At 40.1% G+C, this 18,947-nt stretch overlaps 1 protein-coding gene across 9 annotated transcripts in view; it reads left to right on the top strand.

The window, feature by feature from the left end:
• The window catches only part of LOC128699201 (adenosylhomocysteinase-like 1), a 562,478-nt gene that overhangs the window by 509,953 nt on the left and 33,578 nt on the right, over positions 1-18,947 (top strand). For 6 of the 9 annotated variants that reach the window (XM_053791787.2, XM_053791789.2, XM_053791790.2 and 3 more), the window contains exons 3-6: positions 13,117-13,246; positions 15,848-15,994; positions 16,806-16,906; positions 17,521-17,623. In XM_053791787.2, coding sequence (XP_053647762.1) covers positions 13,117-13,246; positions 15,848-15,994; positions 16,806-16,906; positions 17,521-17,623 — 481 coding nt within the window. The remainder of the gene's footprint in view (positions 1-13,116; positions 13,247-15,847; positions 15,995-16,805; positions 16,907-17,520; positions 17,624-18,947) is intronic. The other 3 variants (XM_070096725.1, XM_053791785.2, XM_070096726.1) reach the window with 1 other exon arrangement.

Genomic DNA, 18,947 nt, shown 5'->3' with positions numbered 1-18,947 from the left:
GTAACTATCATTTAAAATATAGCAGCTCATTGTTGATATATTCAATTTTGCTAAACAACACGAAAATAATTGTTTTTATTGTTGTCGGTGGTGGGTATGCCAGCACTGCAGCAGGCTACGCTGCACTCTGTGTCGTGTACGAGGTTACATTGTGACCCTACAGAGGGGCCCCTGTACCAGGCTTCAGCAGGACCAGCCTCTCTTGACATTGACCCACATCCTAGGCTCAGGCTTCATGGGTTTACACCGGTTTGGCAATCACCGGGGTGCTGCTCTTGTCTGTTCTCATAACTCAACTTAGGGCCAGTCTTTTCTGTTGATTACCAGTTCAAACAGACTGTTGGTGGTGGTGGCCTGCTGGCCCACATGTTCAGAGCCAGGTTGATCTCGCACTTGGCAAAAATAGTGATCCAGTTTCCTTCTTCAAACTTACACATGTTCAGGCAGTATTTGTGGCATCTGCTGGCTGTCTTCAAGAGGGAATTTGATAAGTTTCTCAAATTATTTCCTTATCAACCGGGCTGTGGTTCGTACTGTACATTGGATTGCGCGCGGCCAGCAGTAACAGTCTAATTCATCAAGCCTAGATCCACAAGGAGGCCTAGACAGGGACGTTGACTCCCCAGAACAACTTTCAGGTATCTGCTGGTAGCAGATTCAACATTTTTAGACCATTAATGTTGATACAGTATTGTCTTATTGTGTTCATAATGATTTAGTAGTGATGACAAGCATGATCTTCCCCCTATAATTCCATGCTAGTTTGGGTTGTGTAGGTCATGCTTTTCCACACTTTCTGAGAGTTTTATGTTAGGGCTACTGTATGTAATGTTTTGACAGCCCCGTTAATGTCTTCTTTGTTCAGAGTAGCTGTGTCTTCACTTCTGAAGTCCACAGGGATTTCACCTGTATCTCAACCGTTTCTTTGAAGAACACTAAGTCCTCATGACAGTGGTATTTTAAACTTTTTTTCAAAACATATGTTCCAGGAACCGGGATCTGGGTGATGAATATGCCGGCATGATTCCTGTTTACTTTTCGTATTCTGAGGAATTGTGCTTTCGTGTATGTAGGCTGGGTAGAGATAATGAAAAAACTGTTTAAATTCTCAGCTCTTCTTTTGTTAGTGGGTTGTTCAACACTGATTCATGTTGGTCTATCAAGCTCCTGGAGAGCGAAATGTTGCCATAAGATGATGTCACATTATTTGCATATTTGTCGCTTTACCTAACATTGTGGATAATACCATTATTAACTCCTGTGAATAGTTTGCCAATTCTAGAGGTGGTATTTGACTTGTATTTTGCTTATGTATGGAAATTTGATTTTGCAATTTCTTCATGACTTTTTGTTCCTATTGTATTTCTTCCGTCTGATATGAAAAAAAAATTAGCTGCTGTTGTATATATATAGCCTCTCAGTGTAGATTATCTGTAATTTGTTGTGCCAGTCTCGTTTTTAAGAAATTCGGTATTTTTTCTTCTGTCCATTAATCATGTAGGCTTTCTCAGTGAAACTAATTTTATACAGGCCGTTCTTTTTTTTTCTGTGCACTGGTGTGGGTTTAGAGCAGTGGTTCCCAGACTTTTTTTTCTCTGGGCCGCAAGTTCGGAACAAAAATTTACTCGCGTCACATTCGATTTTTTTTATTGATATGAAATCTATTCAAACACACACACACACACACACACACACACACACACACACACACACACACACACACACACACACACACACACACACACACACAAACTGCTAGCAGTGCTTAATTCATAACATAGAACACAAGTACTTTATAATATGGTCATGGGACGTCTAGAAAGTATAAAACACTGCAGCTACATAAAAACATGATTCATTCCCAAAATATACTTATAGACGAGCCTCTTACTTCTATGGGTTTCTGTACATGAATGTTTAAATGTTTCTTTGATTTTGGTTTAAGGTGTTCACGACTTTCTTAGGGAGTATCTGATAGTTCCTTGTTTATTTCCCCCTTACTTATTTTGTTGAAGTTAAATTTAGTCAACAGCTCTTCACGTTGGCTGTGTCTTAGGTTCTCTACGTATGTAAGAGACAATGTGTAAGTTGTGTTGCTTTATTGACGACGACGTTTCGTCCACCAAGGACATCTTCGATTAATGTCAATATATTGTACTACTGTATTACCATGGGTTCTCCCCGCACGCAGGGATTTGTGAGGTGAACGGAGCAAACTGTAGCACAGATTCTCATTACTCACTGCTCATGAAGACCAAATCCATTTTTTTTCATTTTTAGTAAGTTTTGGAGATGGAAAAATACACAAATGCAGTATAATGTGATTCTTTTTTGACTTCAGATCTGTTTGTGACTTGATAAAGTCTACTGTGTGGACGAAATAGTTTTTCCAGAGCCCAGTACTGTCTGGTGTATTAGTTACCATTTTGTTAAAGGCACTTGTCGATGAGACACTTCGCCTGTTTGGGGGGAGGAGTTGTAGTAATTAGTGTGTGTGTGTGTGTGTGTACTCACCTATATGTGGTTGCAAGGATCGATTCACAGCTCCTGGCCCCGCCTCTTTGCTGGTCGTTACTAAATCCATTCTCTCCCTGCTCCAAGAGCCCTGTCTAACCTCTTCTTAAAGCTGTGCATGAACGTGTGTGTGTGTGTGTGTGTGTGTGTGTGTGTGTGTGTGTGTGTGTGTGTTGTGGTAATGTGCCTCCAGATTCTACTACTGGTACATTGCTATTGTTTGCCATCTTCAGTATGCTATTTCTGGTATAATGCTGTCTGCCATCTTCTGTTTAACATCTGGTAGGCTAAAATCTCCAGGATGATAATATTGTCTTTGGCTAGTTGTGTTTGTGAGTACACGGGGTGATTGTGACCTTGACCTGCCCTCCTTGCATCGACCAGAGGTGTAGGGGCGGGCCTGCCCCCCCCCCCCGCATTGCTGCCCCTTTTTCCTTCGCACTCCTAACCCACTAACACACCCCCGTCTCCACCACCACTACTGCTACACCCCCACCCCTCACCTGGTCTGCTCATACACACAAAATATCTCATTCAGCTCTCTCTCTCCATCCCTTATATATATATATATATATATATATATATATATATATATATATATATATATATATAATGTGTGTGTGTGTGTGTGTGTGTGTATCACACACGCACGCACACACATTTTCGTCTAGCAAATCTATGAGTAGCTTTCAGGAATTTCAAGAGTTATTCCTGGCCTTTACACAACATTTGTCAAGACCATCTTGAAGTAGGCAGCACCGGCACGGAACACACCTGAAGAACTTTTTAAGAAACTGCAGAAAGTACAGAGTTATGCAACGAGGTTAGTTTGAGAACTAAGAGGTATGAACTACGAAGAGAGTCTAACGGAATTGAATCTAAAGACAGAATACAGAAGGACCAGGGGAGCCTGTCCCATGGCCGGGCTCCGAGAGTAGTGAGACTCTCGAGACTTATCAGAGGTATATAAAACATACAAAATTATCAAGATGAATTGATAGAGTAGACAGGGAGTGGCTATTTGAGAGGCGGGAACAGGGAATTGGGGGGACACAGCAGGACGTTAAAGATACCAATGAGCCACAGGAAGTTAGGAAGTATTTCTTCAGTCTCAGGGTGGTCGGGAAGTGGAATGACTGCGACAGAGTGGTGAAGGCAGACACCATACATAGCTTTAAGAGCAGGTACGATAGGATTCACGAGGCTAGAAGGGAATGAATTTAGCAAGCAGCAAGTCGAGAGACCAAGACTCAACCTTTGCAACCACATATAGGCGAGTACAAACAAATTGCACAGTCCTGGAACCACTACTGTTTCCAGTATACCTGACTAGAGGGAATTGCGTCCTGTGCCATTGTTTGCGGGTGATGCAAAATTAATGAGAAGAATAAGACCAGGAGAAAAGACTGATTAATGTCAAGATATAGCCAAATAAGTGGCTTCTCGAGTTCAACCTGAACAAATACCAGGTCTTGCGAATTGGAAAAGGCCCAAGAGGCCTCATATCAGTAATGACGATCAAATTAATATATGAGACGAGGCCAAGAGGTGAGTCTCGACCCGCCCCTCTCCCATCCTCCGCAAATACAACTCTCACACAGACATGCATATATCTAGACTAGATTCGAGAGAGAAGTAGATGTAGGCAGAGTGTAGTTAGTATATAATCTGAGTGTAGTCTACTGTCTCTCTCTCATCTTATCCAAGAAGCCTTTAAGAGTTGTGTGAGATTAGTGATGAGAGTTCTTACAATGAAGAGTACAATGATGTTGATCTGGACTAAACTAATACCTACTACACAGTTATATACCAGACACTTGCTAACTCTCACTATCACATTTATATACCAGACACTTGCTAACTCTCACTATCACATTTATATACCAGACACTTGCTAACTCTCACTATCACAGTTATATACCAGACACTTGCTAACTCTCACTATCACAGTTATATACCAGACACTTGCTAACTCTCACTATCACAGTTATATACCAGACACTTGCTAACTCTCACTATCACATTTATATACCAGACACTTGCTAACTCTCACTATCACAGTTATATACCAGACACTTGCTAACTCTCACTATCACAGTTATATACCAGACACTTGCTAACTCTCACTATCACAGTTATATACCAGACACTTGCTAACTCTCACTATCACAGTTATATACCAGACACTTGCTAACTCTCACTATCACATTTATATACCAGACACTTGCTAACTCTCACTATCACAGTTATATACCAGACACTTGCTAACTCTCACTATCACAGTTATATACCAGACACTTGCTAACTCTCACTATCACAGTTATATACCAGACACTTGCTAACTCTCACTATCACATTTATATACCAGACACTTGCTAACTCTCACTATCACAGTTATATACCAGACACTTGCTAACTCTCACTATCACAGTTATATACCAGACACTTGCTAACTCTCACTATCACAGTTATATACCAGACACTTGCTAACTCTCACTATCACAGTTATATACCAGACACTTGCTAACTCTCACTATCACATTTATATACCAGACACTTGCTAACTCTCACTATCACAGTTATATACCAGACGCTAACTCTCACTATCACAGTTATATACCAGACACTTGCTAACTCTCACTATCACAGTTATATACCAGACACTTGCTAACTCTCACTATCACAGTTATATACCAGACACTTGCTAACTCTCACTATCATATTTATATACCAGACACTTGCTAACTCTCACTATCACAGTTATATACCAGACACTTGCTAACTCTCACTATCACAGTTATATACCAGACACTTGCTAACTCTCACTATCACAGTTATATACCAGACACTTGCTAACTCTCACTATCACAGTTATATACCAGACACTTGCTAACTCTCACTATCACAGTTATATACCAGACACTTGCTAACTCTCACTATCACAGTTATATACCAGACACTTGCTAACTCTCATTATCACAGTTATATACCAGACACTTGCTAACCCTCACTATCACAGTTATATACCAGACACTTGCTAACTCTCACTATCACAGTTATATACCAGACACTTGCTAACTCTCACTATCACAGTTATATACCAGACACTTGCTAACTCTCACTATCACAGTTATATACCAGACACTTGCTAACTCTCACTATCACAGTTATATACCAGACACTTGCTAACCCTCACTATCACAGTTATATACCAGACACTTGCTAACTCTCACTATCACAGTTATATACCAGACACTTGCTAACTCTCACTATCACAGTTATATACCAGACACTTGCTAACTCTCACTATCACAGTTATATACCAGACACTTGCTAACTCTCACTATCACAGTTATATACCAGACACTTGCTAACTCTCACTATCACAGTTATATACCAGACACTTGCTAACTCTCACTATCACAGTTATATACCAGACACTTGCTAACTCTCACTATCACAGTTATATACCAGACACTTGCTAACTCTCACTATCACAGTTATATACCAGACACTTGCTAACCCTCACTATCACAGTTATATACCAGACACTTGCTAACTCTCACTATCACATTTATATACCAGACACTTGCTAACTCTCACTACCACAGTTATATACCAGACACTTGCTAACTCTCACTATCACAGTTATATACCAGACACTTGCTAACTCTCACTACCACAGTTATATACCAGACACTTGCTAACTCTCACTATCACAGTTATATACCAGACACTTGCTAACTCTCACTATCACAGTTATATACCAGACACTTGCTAACTCTCACTATCACAGTTATATACCAGACACTTGCTAACTCTCACTATCACAGTTATATACCAGACACTTGCTAACTCTCACTATCACAGTTATATACCAGACACTTGCTAACTCTCACTATCACAGTTATATACCAGACACTTGCTAACTCTCACTATCACAGTTATATACCAGACACTTGCTAACTCTCACTATCACATTTATATACCAGACACTTGCTAACTCTCACTATCACAGTTATATACCAGACACTTGCTAACTCTCACTATCACAGTTATATACCAGACACTTGCTAATTCTCACTGTCACAGTTATATACCAGACACTTGCTAACTCTCACTATCACAGTTATATACCAGACACTTGCTAACTCTCACTATCACAGTTATATACCAGACACTTGCTAATTCTCACTATCACAGTTATATACCAGACACTTGCTAACTCTCACCATCACAGAGTTATATACCAGACACTTGCTAACTCACTATCACAGTTATATACCAGACACTTGCTAACTCACTACAAATGATTTACTTGTGGTATATGTGAGCAGTTTGCTTGTGATGCCTGTATAAACATGCTGGTTCCTAGCACCAACAGCTTGGCTGACCTGGAGGTCAAGAGGGATACCTGGCTTCAGGTCAGGTTGCGGGGTTATAACCCTTGATACCAGTCACAGGTATGTTAAAGTGTGTAGATTTAATATTGACCTTCCTGTTGTTTTAACATTGACAGTCCTGTTGGTTTAATATTGACCTTTTTATTGATTAATGATGGTTTGACATTGACTTTCCAATTTACTGTTGGATTAACATTGATATTCCTGTTGATTACTGTTGGTTTAACATTGACCTTCCTGTTTGCAGTTGTTTTAACATTGATATTCCTGTTGATTACTGTAGGTTTAATGTTGACATCCCTGTTAATAAGTTTTGATTTAACATTGAGCTTGTGAGTGTCTGGTATTGATGGCGCCACTGGGAATTACTGCTGCAGTTGTCAACTTTTTATAACTGTCAAGGTGAACATCACTGCACCCACCAGTGTGGCCTCTTACTAGACCACTGTCACTGTTAACACCATCATTCTTCACTGTGTCCCTCTTACCATCATTCTTCACTTTTTGTCACTCTTAACACCATTATTCACTCTTTGTCACTCTTAACAAGTGGAAGCACTCACCAATACTACCACCATTAAAATCACCACTACCACCGTTATAACCACCACTACCACCATTATAATTACCACTAGCACCATTATAATCACTACCACCATCCTTACCACCATTATAACCACTACCGCCATTATTATCACTACCACCATTATAACCACCACTGCCACCATTATAAACGCCACTGCCACCATTATAAACACTGCCACCATTATAAACACCACTGCCACCATTATAAACACCACTCCCACCATTATAAACACCACTGCCACCATTATAACCACCACTGCCACCATTATAACCACCACTGCCACCATTATAAACACCACTAGCACCATTATAATCACTACCACCATCTTTACCACCATTATAATCACTACCACCATCCTTACCACCATTATAACCACTACCGCCATTATGATCACTACCACCATTATAACCACCACTGCCACCATTATAAACACCACTGCCACCATTATAAACACTGCCACCATTATAAACACCACTGCCACCATTATAAACACTGCCACCATTATAAACACCACTGCCACCATTATAAACACCACTGCCACCATTATAACCACCACTGCCACCATTATAACCACCATTGCCACCATTATAAACACCACTGCCACTGCCTGGTCTGATCCCAGGCCAGGTCTTCTGGTCTGGTCCCAGGCCAGGTTTCTTGGTCTGATCCCAGGTCAGATCTCCTGGTCTGCTCCCAGGCCAGGTCTCCTGGTCTGGTCCCAGGCCAGGTCTCCTGGTCTGGTACCAGGCCGGATTTCCTGATTTGGTTCCAGGCCAGGTCTCCTGGTGTGGCCCCAGGCCAGATCTCCCGGTGTGGTCCCAGGCCAGATCTTCCGGTGTGGTCCCAGGCCTGATCTCTTGGTCTGGTCCCAGGTCAGATTTGGTCTGGTCCCAGGCCAGGTCTCCTGGTATGTTCCCAGGCCAGGTCTCCTGGTCTGGTCCCAGGCCAGATCTCCTGGTTGATGGCATGTACAACGTTGTGACTCTAACGCAATGTTATTGCTGTAACGCAGCGTTACGTTACTAGTACATCCTCAGTACCATTGTTATCTTACCACCATCCTCAGCACTGTTATTTTCCCAACCATCCTCAGTACCATTAATATCTTCTCAACCATCCTCAGTACCCAATTGTTATCTTACCAACCATCCTCAGTACCAGTGTTATCTTACCAACCATCCTCAGTACCAGTGTTATCTTACCAACCATCCTCAGTACCAGTGTTATCTTACCAACCATCCTCAGTACCAGTGTTATCTTACCAACCATCTTCAGTACCAGTGTTATCTTACCAACCATCCTCAGTACCAGTGTTATCTTACCAACCATCCTCAGTACCAGTGTTATCTTACCAACCATCCTCAGTACCAGTGTTATCTTACCAACCATCCTCAGTACCAGTGTTATCTTACCATCCTCAGTACCAGTGTTATCTTACCAACCATCCTCAGTACCAGTGTTATCTTACCAACCATCCTCAGTACCAGTGTTATCTTACCAACCATCCTCAGTACCAGTGTTATCTTACCAACCATCCTCAGTACCAGTGTTATCTTACCAACCATCCTCAGTACCAGTGTTATCTTACCAACCATCCTCAGTACCAGTGTTATCTTACCAACCATCCTCAGTACCAGTGTTATCTTACCAACCATCCTCAGTACCAGTGTTATCTTACCAACCATCCTCAGTACCAGTGTTATCTTACCAACCATCCTCAGTACCAGTGTTATCTTACCAACCATCCTCAGTACCAGTGTTATCTTACCAACCATCCTCAGTACCATTGTTATCTTACCAACCATCCTCAGTACCATTGTTATCTTACCAACCATCCTCAGTACCATTGTTATCTTACCAACCATCCTCAGTACCATTGTTATCTTACCAACCATCCTCAGTACCATTGTTATCTTACCAACCATCCTCAGTACCATTGTTATCTTACCAACCAACCTCAGTACCATTATCTTACCAACCATCCTCAGTACCATTGTTATCTTACCAACCATCCTCAGTACCATTGTTATCTTACCAACCATCCTCAGTACCATTGTTATCTTACCAACCATCCTCAGTACCATTGTTATCTTACCAACCATCCTCAGTACCATTGTTATCTTCCCAACCATTCTCAGTACCATTGTTATCTTACCAAACACCCTCAATACCATTGTTATCTTCCCAACCATCCTCAGTACCATTGTTATCTTCCCATCCATCCTCAGCACCATTATCTTCCCAACCATCCTCAGCACCATTATCTTGCCAACCATCCTCAGTACCATTGTTATCTTACCAAACACCCTCAGCACCAACAAAGACACTGACCTCTGGGAATGTCAACATAGCAGCACCTCAACTTGAGTGTTGGAAGGAATTTGTGCTTGCAGGGGTATGGAGGTGTCCTGGAACTTGGGGGTTGGGAAGGAGGGGAGGGGGAGGGAAGAAGTGATGTCAGGAGCGTGGAGAGAAAAGGAAGAGGGATAAAGGAAAAGGTTGTTGAGAAAAGTGGGAGAAGAAGGAAGGGGTAAGGAGCACAAACAGGGAAACAGCGCATGGAACTGTAAACGAGGAGGCACGGAGGATTGTGGGGTGAAGAAAGGAAGAGGATAGCGAGGGGAGACTGAGGGTGAGGGAAGACGGCGGGTGAGGGGACACATTTGGACTCGTGCCAAGGTGTTGAACATACAGCTTGTACTCCGTACCCTTAGCCGCCTGCAGCCTGCTCTAGGCGTCTTCATAGTACCTGGTGAATGATAGTAACATTCAACTTTCAGCATATGATTGCGTAATTTTCGTAAACATGAAGTATCATGGGAGATAGAGGTAGATCTTGCTTCATCGAATGACTTCTCTCCCTCCGTCCCTTTCCCCACGCTCCATGATATCACGCTTTTATATATCTTCTTACGAGAGGTTTCTGAAGCATCTTTACATCAGAGGTATGTCGCACCTACAGCTCATGTTAGAGACGCGTGCAACACCTTTATTAAGACACGTTTTGCCCAGCAGGGACTTTATCAATCTAATGCAATCTGTACTAGACTGATAAAACCGTCTTCCCTCAAATAGGTAAAACTTCCCTCCAAGATGCGATTATTGGCAGCCTTTCGTTCATTCAGTGAGCTTTTTCTAGTCACTAAAGTTTGGGTATTTTATACCATTTCTCTTTTTCACACTGGATATATTGACCAATATATGGAATGAGCTGGAGTATCGATTATTATGTGTCATGAACCACATAATTGAAGCTGCAAAGACTAGACATCCATGAAGCTGTATTAAACACGATTAGTTCAACAAGAAAACGGAATTTTCATGTTATTGTAAAATATGAAATTGGACACTGATACAGCATTAAGCTTAGACGAGAAGAGGAAGAATTAAATCCTAGTAAACTAGGCTTAAGCAGAGACAAAACTGGATGCGACACTAGGAACGTATTTCTGGATGGATGCGGCACTACGAACGTATTTGTAGGAGTAGATGAACACTTAGACGATTGATAAAATATCTGAAATAGTTTACCTGGAGAGAGTTCCGGGGGGTCAACGCCCCCGCGGCCCGGTCTGTGACTAGTGAAAATGATTTGGAATGTCTAAGAGACTGGAACAGCAATAAGGTCTGAAACAGAAATGCAACTTTCTGCAATAATTAATCAGTAGAAGATCTTGAATAGAAAGAGTTGAGTATCTGAAACAGGATAGAGACACGGAAATATGGAATAAGGGAATTATGTGCAAAAGGTGATTCTTCTTAGAGAAAGAAAGAAAACTGAGGTAAAAGTAGTCCGAGAAAACATAGTGGTGCTGGAATACCAGAGAGGAAACATTTGAAGATGAAAGATGGTGAATTGCATAAGAGAAGAAGCCTTGGGGAGCGCCCGGTTAGTATCAATAAAGACAACTGCACCATAGTGTGTCTGCTGGAAATATTACACTGCTAGTATCAGTAAAGACAACTGCACCATAAAGAGTGTGTGCTGGAAATATTACACTGCTAGTGTCAGTAAAGACAACTGCACCATAAAGAGTGTGTGCTGGAAATATTACACTGCTAGTGTCAGTAAAGACAACTGCACCATAAAGTGTGTCTGCTGGAAATATTACACTGCTAGTATCAGTAAAAACAACTTCGCCATAAAGTGTGTGCTGGAAATATTACACTGCTAGTATCAATAAAGACAACTGCTGCACCATAAAGTGTGTGTACTGTATTTATTATCAATTATAAATTGTCTTTTATTGTTATTGCAGTTTCCACATAAATCTTTCATGAGATTTTCTCTCCAGGTTTTTTTTTTTTTTTTTTTTTTTTTAATAAAAACGTGCGCAATAAGCCCGTGGGTTTCTTAAAGGTTTTCAGTGATTCGTTAAGCAGCTTTGTAGAGTTTGAATATGATAAAGGTATACAATACCGAGAAGTTGATAAGACACATGTTCAACAGTTAGGTTTCTTTATTCCGAAACGTTTCGCCTACACAATAGGCCTCTTCAGTCGAGTACAGAGGAGGCAGCAGAAGTATCTCTACTGCTGCCTCCTCTGTACTCGACTGAAGAAGCCTACTGTGTAGACGAAAATTTTCGGAATAAAGATATCTAACTGGTGCATATTTTTTTTTCTCAATTTGTAGAGTTTATTTACTGGAATTAGTTACTTTAAAACTAAACTGTATGCTAACAGGTGTTTACCTCCTCAGTGTTGTATACACGTTCATCTCGTGGTTTCTTCAGTTCTTGAAACAATGCTTCTCAGTAAAACACTATGGTCCAAAACGTTGTTCTTGATAGCTTTATTTTTAATATCTGCACAATGTTTGTCATCTTCAGTTTGTGTGCCACTTTATCTTCTTGCAGTGAAACCCGCCAATATTTCCTGAGTACCCAAGATGATACCTCACTTGGTTGTATTACTTTACTGTGACAGAATCCACTAGTAGCTTTATTTTAACTGGTTGTTGAGGATTCAGATCTACTTCATATATCCCCCCCCCCCCTTCAGTGCTGTAAATTTTGGATGATTGGAGAGGTTTGGGGGTGATGGTCAGAGGGAAAGGGGTGATGGGGCGATTATTGGGAAGGGAATGATAGTGAGGGAGTCTGTCATAACTGATTGTCAGTGTTGAAAAAGCGAAGAACTTCACCTGTAATTTTCAACATTAAGTTTTTTTTTTTCTAACCAGGATCTGACTGTTGAGTTTATTAATCCTGCGTAGATCTGACTGGCATTTGCGGTTAGTCTGATATTCATATTTGTGTAAATTATACACTAGTATCTCTACACCTGCTATCCCATTCACCTAGCAGTTAAGCGGTGGCTGTATCGGATGTTGTAGGATATTTCTTGAAAAAAAAATTAAAATGCAGATAATATTGCTGAAGACAGAGAAGACAACACACACTTCTTGTAACTTCAGATATTTTAGCACACGTGTCCACAGTCAACACTCCATGTTAACATAAACAGTTAGGGTGGACTCTAGGCTATTTAGGCATATTAGGCTATTGGGATTTTTTTACAAGCTAGTCAGTTAGGTTGCATAGGCCATTATGAATGTATAGTACAAGGTACTAACTGGTGGTGTGTGTTGTGTGGTGTTCGTACCACCAGCTTAGCGACAAGGTGGTGGAGGCGACAGCATCAGGGTTCAAGGACAGGACCAAGAGGAGGTTCTCCCTACCAGCGGGACCCAGGTTCGACTCCCGCCGCTCCTCCACCGTCTCCGTCTGCTCCTCCACATGTATGGTCCCACCCGCCTGCTGTACTTCTCTTTTCCATTATATCTCTTCTCTTTCCCTATTTCCTCTGCAACCGTACCCTAACTACACACACACACACACACACACACACACACACACACACACACACACACACACACACACACACACACACACACACACACACACACACAACACACACACAACACACACAACACACACAACACACACAACACACACAACACACACACACACACACACACACACACACAGAAAGCAGTATTCGAAGCCACAAGCTGCCCGGCTTTTGAGCATCTGTGGCCGAGTGGTCTGGAGAATCACTTGGGAAACCTTGCAGCCCTCCAGTCTACCCATACTTCTTTCTTATCGTTACCTCTTATGTGTGCTATACTTTTCACTCCATTGTCTGTTTCTTATTACATTATTCATGGCATCTACATAAACGTCGTCTTGGTAATAAAGTTCACTTCTCTATATCCTTTATAACTATTTTAACGCTTTCTGCCACAATTATATAACAAGTATGTATATACTGAATTTACCCATTGTGTCTACTCTGCCATTTGTTATGGTTTTGTTACACTAACACCACTTTAAGGGCTGGCACAAGGTATCAGGAGCTTTAGGTCAACCATAGTCATGCGTCCCTTCCCGCATTTTTTTCCAAAAAAATGAATATTATGTATTACTATGAATGCAAATTCCTCATTTAAATTAAAAAAAAAATCATGTAAATGAGGAGACCATGATGTGAACTCTTCATTATTATTGTTATAAAATTCTCATAGTATTTATACTTGAATAAATGAATATTAGAATTTTAGTATTTTCCTTGTTTAATGAGGGGCAAATTTTCTTTTATCAGTTTTTTTTCATCCTTCAGCTGCAGTTTAACATCTGTTTTTATAACGTCACCAGTTAGTCACTGTCTGGTGGTTCTTCTCTGGCAGTGTAGCTGGATGTGGTCTTTCAGTTCTTTCTGTAGCAAGAGAAAAATGCACCAGTTTTGCTATTGGTAACCTACTTGAAAGTGAAACACAGTAAAGTGTTGATATGGAGTAATGTAGCTATTGATGCGTATTGACTGTTGCAAAATTTCTTGGACTGTCAACTTTATGGAAGTCGAACTACTGAGCTCTGCTTTTTAGCTCATGTTTCACTAAAATTTGTAGCGTCATCACATTCGAGTGGCAGATTGACCTGATTCGCAGAGTGGTTAGATCAGAATTGTTGTCTTCATTTTGACTTCCTCTCAGATCATGACTGGCAGACTTCATTTCGTCCACCCTCATTCGATTATCTTCCTCAAATTCTACATTTCGTCTTGGTGTCGTGAACAACAGTAAAATAGGGATAATATTTAAAAAAATATTTTTGATTTTATTTAGTTTTTTTTTCTGTTTGCGATATTTTATTTAGATAATTTGCTTTATATTTGTCATCCCTCTGAAGGTATGACAAATTCAGAATTTCTCCACGCTTCCCTGAGGAAGCGTGAAGAAGCAACTTTTTGAAGAAGCATCTTTTCCAAGATGCTTCTTTCCCCCTTATTCAACCTGTTCTGTATATTTTGACATTTTTAAAAGGCTTCCCACGAGGTGGTAAGTGACAGGAGGCTTTAAAGTATTAGTACCATTTGGCAGTTGATAAACTTGGTTTTAAAGGTACAAGCTACGTTGTGTATTAGTCGCTGGTTATCGCATACACGACTGTGATGGAATGAAGTGTGATATTTGTTTACAAGTTTTGCTGCATCATGACATGTACTGTACATGTACCAGCCTACGCGTACTCATTTGAGTTTATTTTCCTTACCCCAACATACATTTCATACTGTCAACACTTGACACACTTTTTTATGAAGTAGTTTACTGAAGATAACGGATGCCCTTGCTGCCAAGAACATATGTAATGCAGGTAAGTGGTGTAAAGTGCATGGCTGTTACATCATATCACATTTATTTTAAACCTCACTCTGTCTTCGTCAGTTTTTGCAATTCTGACAATAAGCAAGGTGAGTCTTATCACTTGTCAGTGCTAAAATTGTCTTGATGAAGCAAGTCCTCTCTCTCGTCTCTGACAAGTAGTTAGTAAGGATAATTTCCACTTAGTTTTGATTTTTTTATAATAAATGCAAACTGTACAAATTTGTTAGTGTAAAAATAGTTATAATGTATACAATGATCTGTACATTCATTGAATTTATTGCTTATTTGCAGTTGTTAAACTCTGAATTACTAATAAATTTTGAGATGCACACAATGTAGTACCTCCCATAATTGCATATTAAAAATTTAATTTAGAGTTAATGTTTTAGATTAACATTTTTTTTATGAGACTAATCCCAGTTCCATACATTTTTTAATGTCTTCTCGTCTCTCACAACCTTGACATACCACTTGTTATACCACTTTACTATAGTACTGTACCTCCAGATTTTTTGCTTGATATTTTTCCAATGTTTTTTCTTAAGCAACTGTGTTCTTAACTGTATTATTCAGTACCCGGGTTTGTAGATTGTTAAACCTTTCTGTAGCTATTCTAAATTTCATTACCTTGCACACCTAACAGTGCACGACTGACATTGGTTTATTTTCCCACAGCTTCGTACACTGGATCAAGCAGTGAAGAAGATGAAGTCTCGCCACGAGAAAAGAACCAAAAGAACTCTAAAGGTTCGAGTGACTTCTGCGTCAAGAACATATCCCAAGCTGCTTTTGGGCGAAGGGAGATTGAGATTGCCGAGCAGGGTAAGTGGCAGTCACAAGGTGTAAATATACACAGTAAGCATGTATTACATTCCTGTGATTTTCCATGGATTTAGTACCACATTATAAACGAAACACGTGTAACATAAGCGAATCTCCATTATGAAAAGCTTTCGCCAACCAGTGGCTTCGTCAGTCAAATTGAAAAATACTGAGAAACACTGGAAGACATGAAGCAGTTGAGGTGATCAGTCCCTCAAACTTGACAGATGGTCAGTCCCTCAGCATTGACAGGTGTTGTCCCTTGGCCTTAACAGGTGTTCAGTCCCTTAGCCGTGACAGATGTTCGGTTCCTTAGCCTTGACAGGTGTTCAGTCCCTCAGTATTGATAGGTATTGTCCCTTAACCTTGACAGGAGCTGTTCAGTCCCTTAGCCTTGGAAGAAGGTGTTGTCCCTCAACATTGACAGGTGTTATCCCTTGGACTTGACACGAGGTGTTCAGTCCCTTAGCCTTGACATGTGTTCATTCCCTTAGTCTTGACAAGTGTTCAGTCCCTCAGACTTGATGGGTCTAGAGTACTTTATACTTCTGTATACTATATTTCTATAAAGAATGGCTTACAATTGGTATTGAAAATGTGGTGTTGACTTACTGCTATAGAAAACCCTTGGTTATGGAGAGCATTTTGGGCCAGTGAAGAGCTCTTGATCTAAGAAATTAGATTTTTTTCTTCCTTTCCTTGAATGAAACCTGATTACCTCCCATTTCCCCAGGCACTCTATGGCCCCTATGGGTTTAGTTCTTCCCATGAACGTTATAATAATAGTTATATTTATTAATTTTACTTTCAGAAATGCCTGGCATTGTTGCTTTGCGAAAGCGAGCTACAGATGACAAACCACTCAAAGGTGCCAAGATAGTGGGCTGTACACACATCAATGCCCAGACTGCAGTAAGTCTCAGAATTGTTTTGTTGTCTGATGATTTTGTTAGCTTGACTAAGTTAAGCTGCTTACCGGGTATTGAGGTTTTAGGAATGTGTCTTTGAGAATGTCTTGTTTCAGAAAAAAGGCAGTAGTTTATCTTGGTTTAAGTTTTGCATTAATGCCTACATCTCCACACTTTAAAGGACAGAACCCTTCAGAATTTATGCAAGGCTGTTTAATATACTTACATTATATACTGTACATTAAATATGAAATGTGTCTTCAGAATAAGAGCTTGTCCTTGTTGAATCGTTGATAATTGTGATCATAAAATATTTGCTTTGTAATATAAGTTTATTTCCTTGGATTCACATCACTTTGGCAGTGAAATTGTCTTCATGTAAAGTTTTTGACAGTGAATAACAGCATTACTCTATTGGTCAACAGATGATATTAAAGACACTGGTGTGGAGCAAGCTTTTATCATAACAATATTTCACCCTAGAGCCTCATCAAGTCATTGAGTGAATATAGCTTTACACAGAGCAAACCATTATCACAATAAAAGCTTAACACATGTGTCTTTAATACACTCATCAAGACACCTATGATATCCAACTGATATTAACTTTGTTTTCAGGTGTTAATAGAGACACTGGTGGAACTGGGTGCCAGTGTGCGATGGTCAGCCTGCAATATATTCTCTACACAAAATGAAGTGGCTGCTGCTTTAGCCGAGGCTGGTAAGAAAGTTCTTATTTTTTTTCTGTCCAATATACAGTAATGTGATATTAGGTGCACTGTGGATAGTTACAGTACCACATAAAATATTTATTATTCATGTATAGCAGGAGGCATTAGTTACAGTTGAAAACTAGTTTCTCTGTGATCGGTTTTGTAGTACTGTAGTTGCCACCAGGTGGACACAAACAACAGGCAATTATATTATTATTACATTCATGGACAAGTGCTAAACCTGTAGAGGCCATATAACACTTGGGAAGTGGGAGGCAGCCAGGACCAGGAATGGGAAGGCATCTCCAATTCTTAGAATAAGAATCCTTTACCAGCATTAAAAGTTATCTCATTCACTAGTTTCCCTAATGTAACACTAATCATAATTGGCACATGGAATTTTGTACATGCCAGCATTCATCTGAGTATCTTAAAAAGCCTTGTTTTTATAATAGAAGAACAGTATTTGAACTATTGAAGGCAAAGTACACATTAGACATGTAAAGTCATTGTAGGCATACATGTGTAGTCCCACACTATCCTTACTGCCTGTCTAGGATAGCATGGTAACCAATAATTTAGGTGCCTGACTGAATTTATATAGGTGTTAAAAAAATCTCTGTAAACCATACCCCCGGCCGGGATTGAACCCGCAGTCATAGAGTCTCAAAACTCCAGCCCGTCGCGTTAGCCACTAGACCAGCTAGCCACAATAAGATTCATCCAACTAGGTATATTTCTACACCATAGGAAAGTTAGCACAGGCACCTCTGTGACCACAAATGCAAGTTTTTACAGACGAATCTCCAGCTAGCGTGGCCATGACGAACTCTAGCTCAAGTTCCTTCACTGCCGTCAACATGGTTTATTTGCAATCGTGTCATTACAAAATCTCTGTACATTTTCCCAATTCCCAATTTTTCCTGCCTTAAGGGGTCTATTGGTGTACAGCAATATTTAAGTTGGATGAATTCTATAAGGATGGTATGATATTGTGATTAGGGAACTGCCCTGCTAATTTTCAGACTGGCTTGCAATGGGTGTGAATCCTGCTCAGGTCATCAGTTGTTTACAATTGTGTTATGATAACTTAGAGAGTCATGCCCATTTTTAGACAGTAATACTCAAAAGATCAGATATAGTCCTCTTAAATTAATTAGGTTTGTAAACTGAGATTTAAAGAGAGTGTGTGTTAATAAATTAATATTTTATTTTTCAAGTAGGGTAATTTTGTTAATAAACTTAAATGGCTTCATGGATTAAATACCAAATAGATTAGTTTTAAAGTACCTGTCATTATTTGTTCTCTGTTCTTAAGTATGGGTCTACTTT

The sequence above is a fragment of the Cherax quadricarinatus genome, chromosome 54 (assembly GCF_038502225.1).
Source record: "Cherax quadricarinatus isolate ZL_2023a chromosome 54, ASM3850222v1, whole genome shotgun sequence".
In the NCBI taxonomy this organism is placed as follows: domain Eukaryota; kingdom Metazoa; phylum Arthropoda; class Malacostraca; order Decapoda; family Parastacidae; genus Cherax; species Cherax quadricarinatus.
The sequence above is the reverse complement of the archived record's forward strand: the minus strand, read 5'-3'. Positions and strand labels throughout refer to the sequence as shown.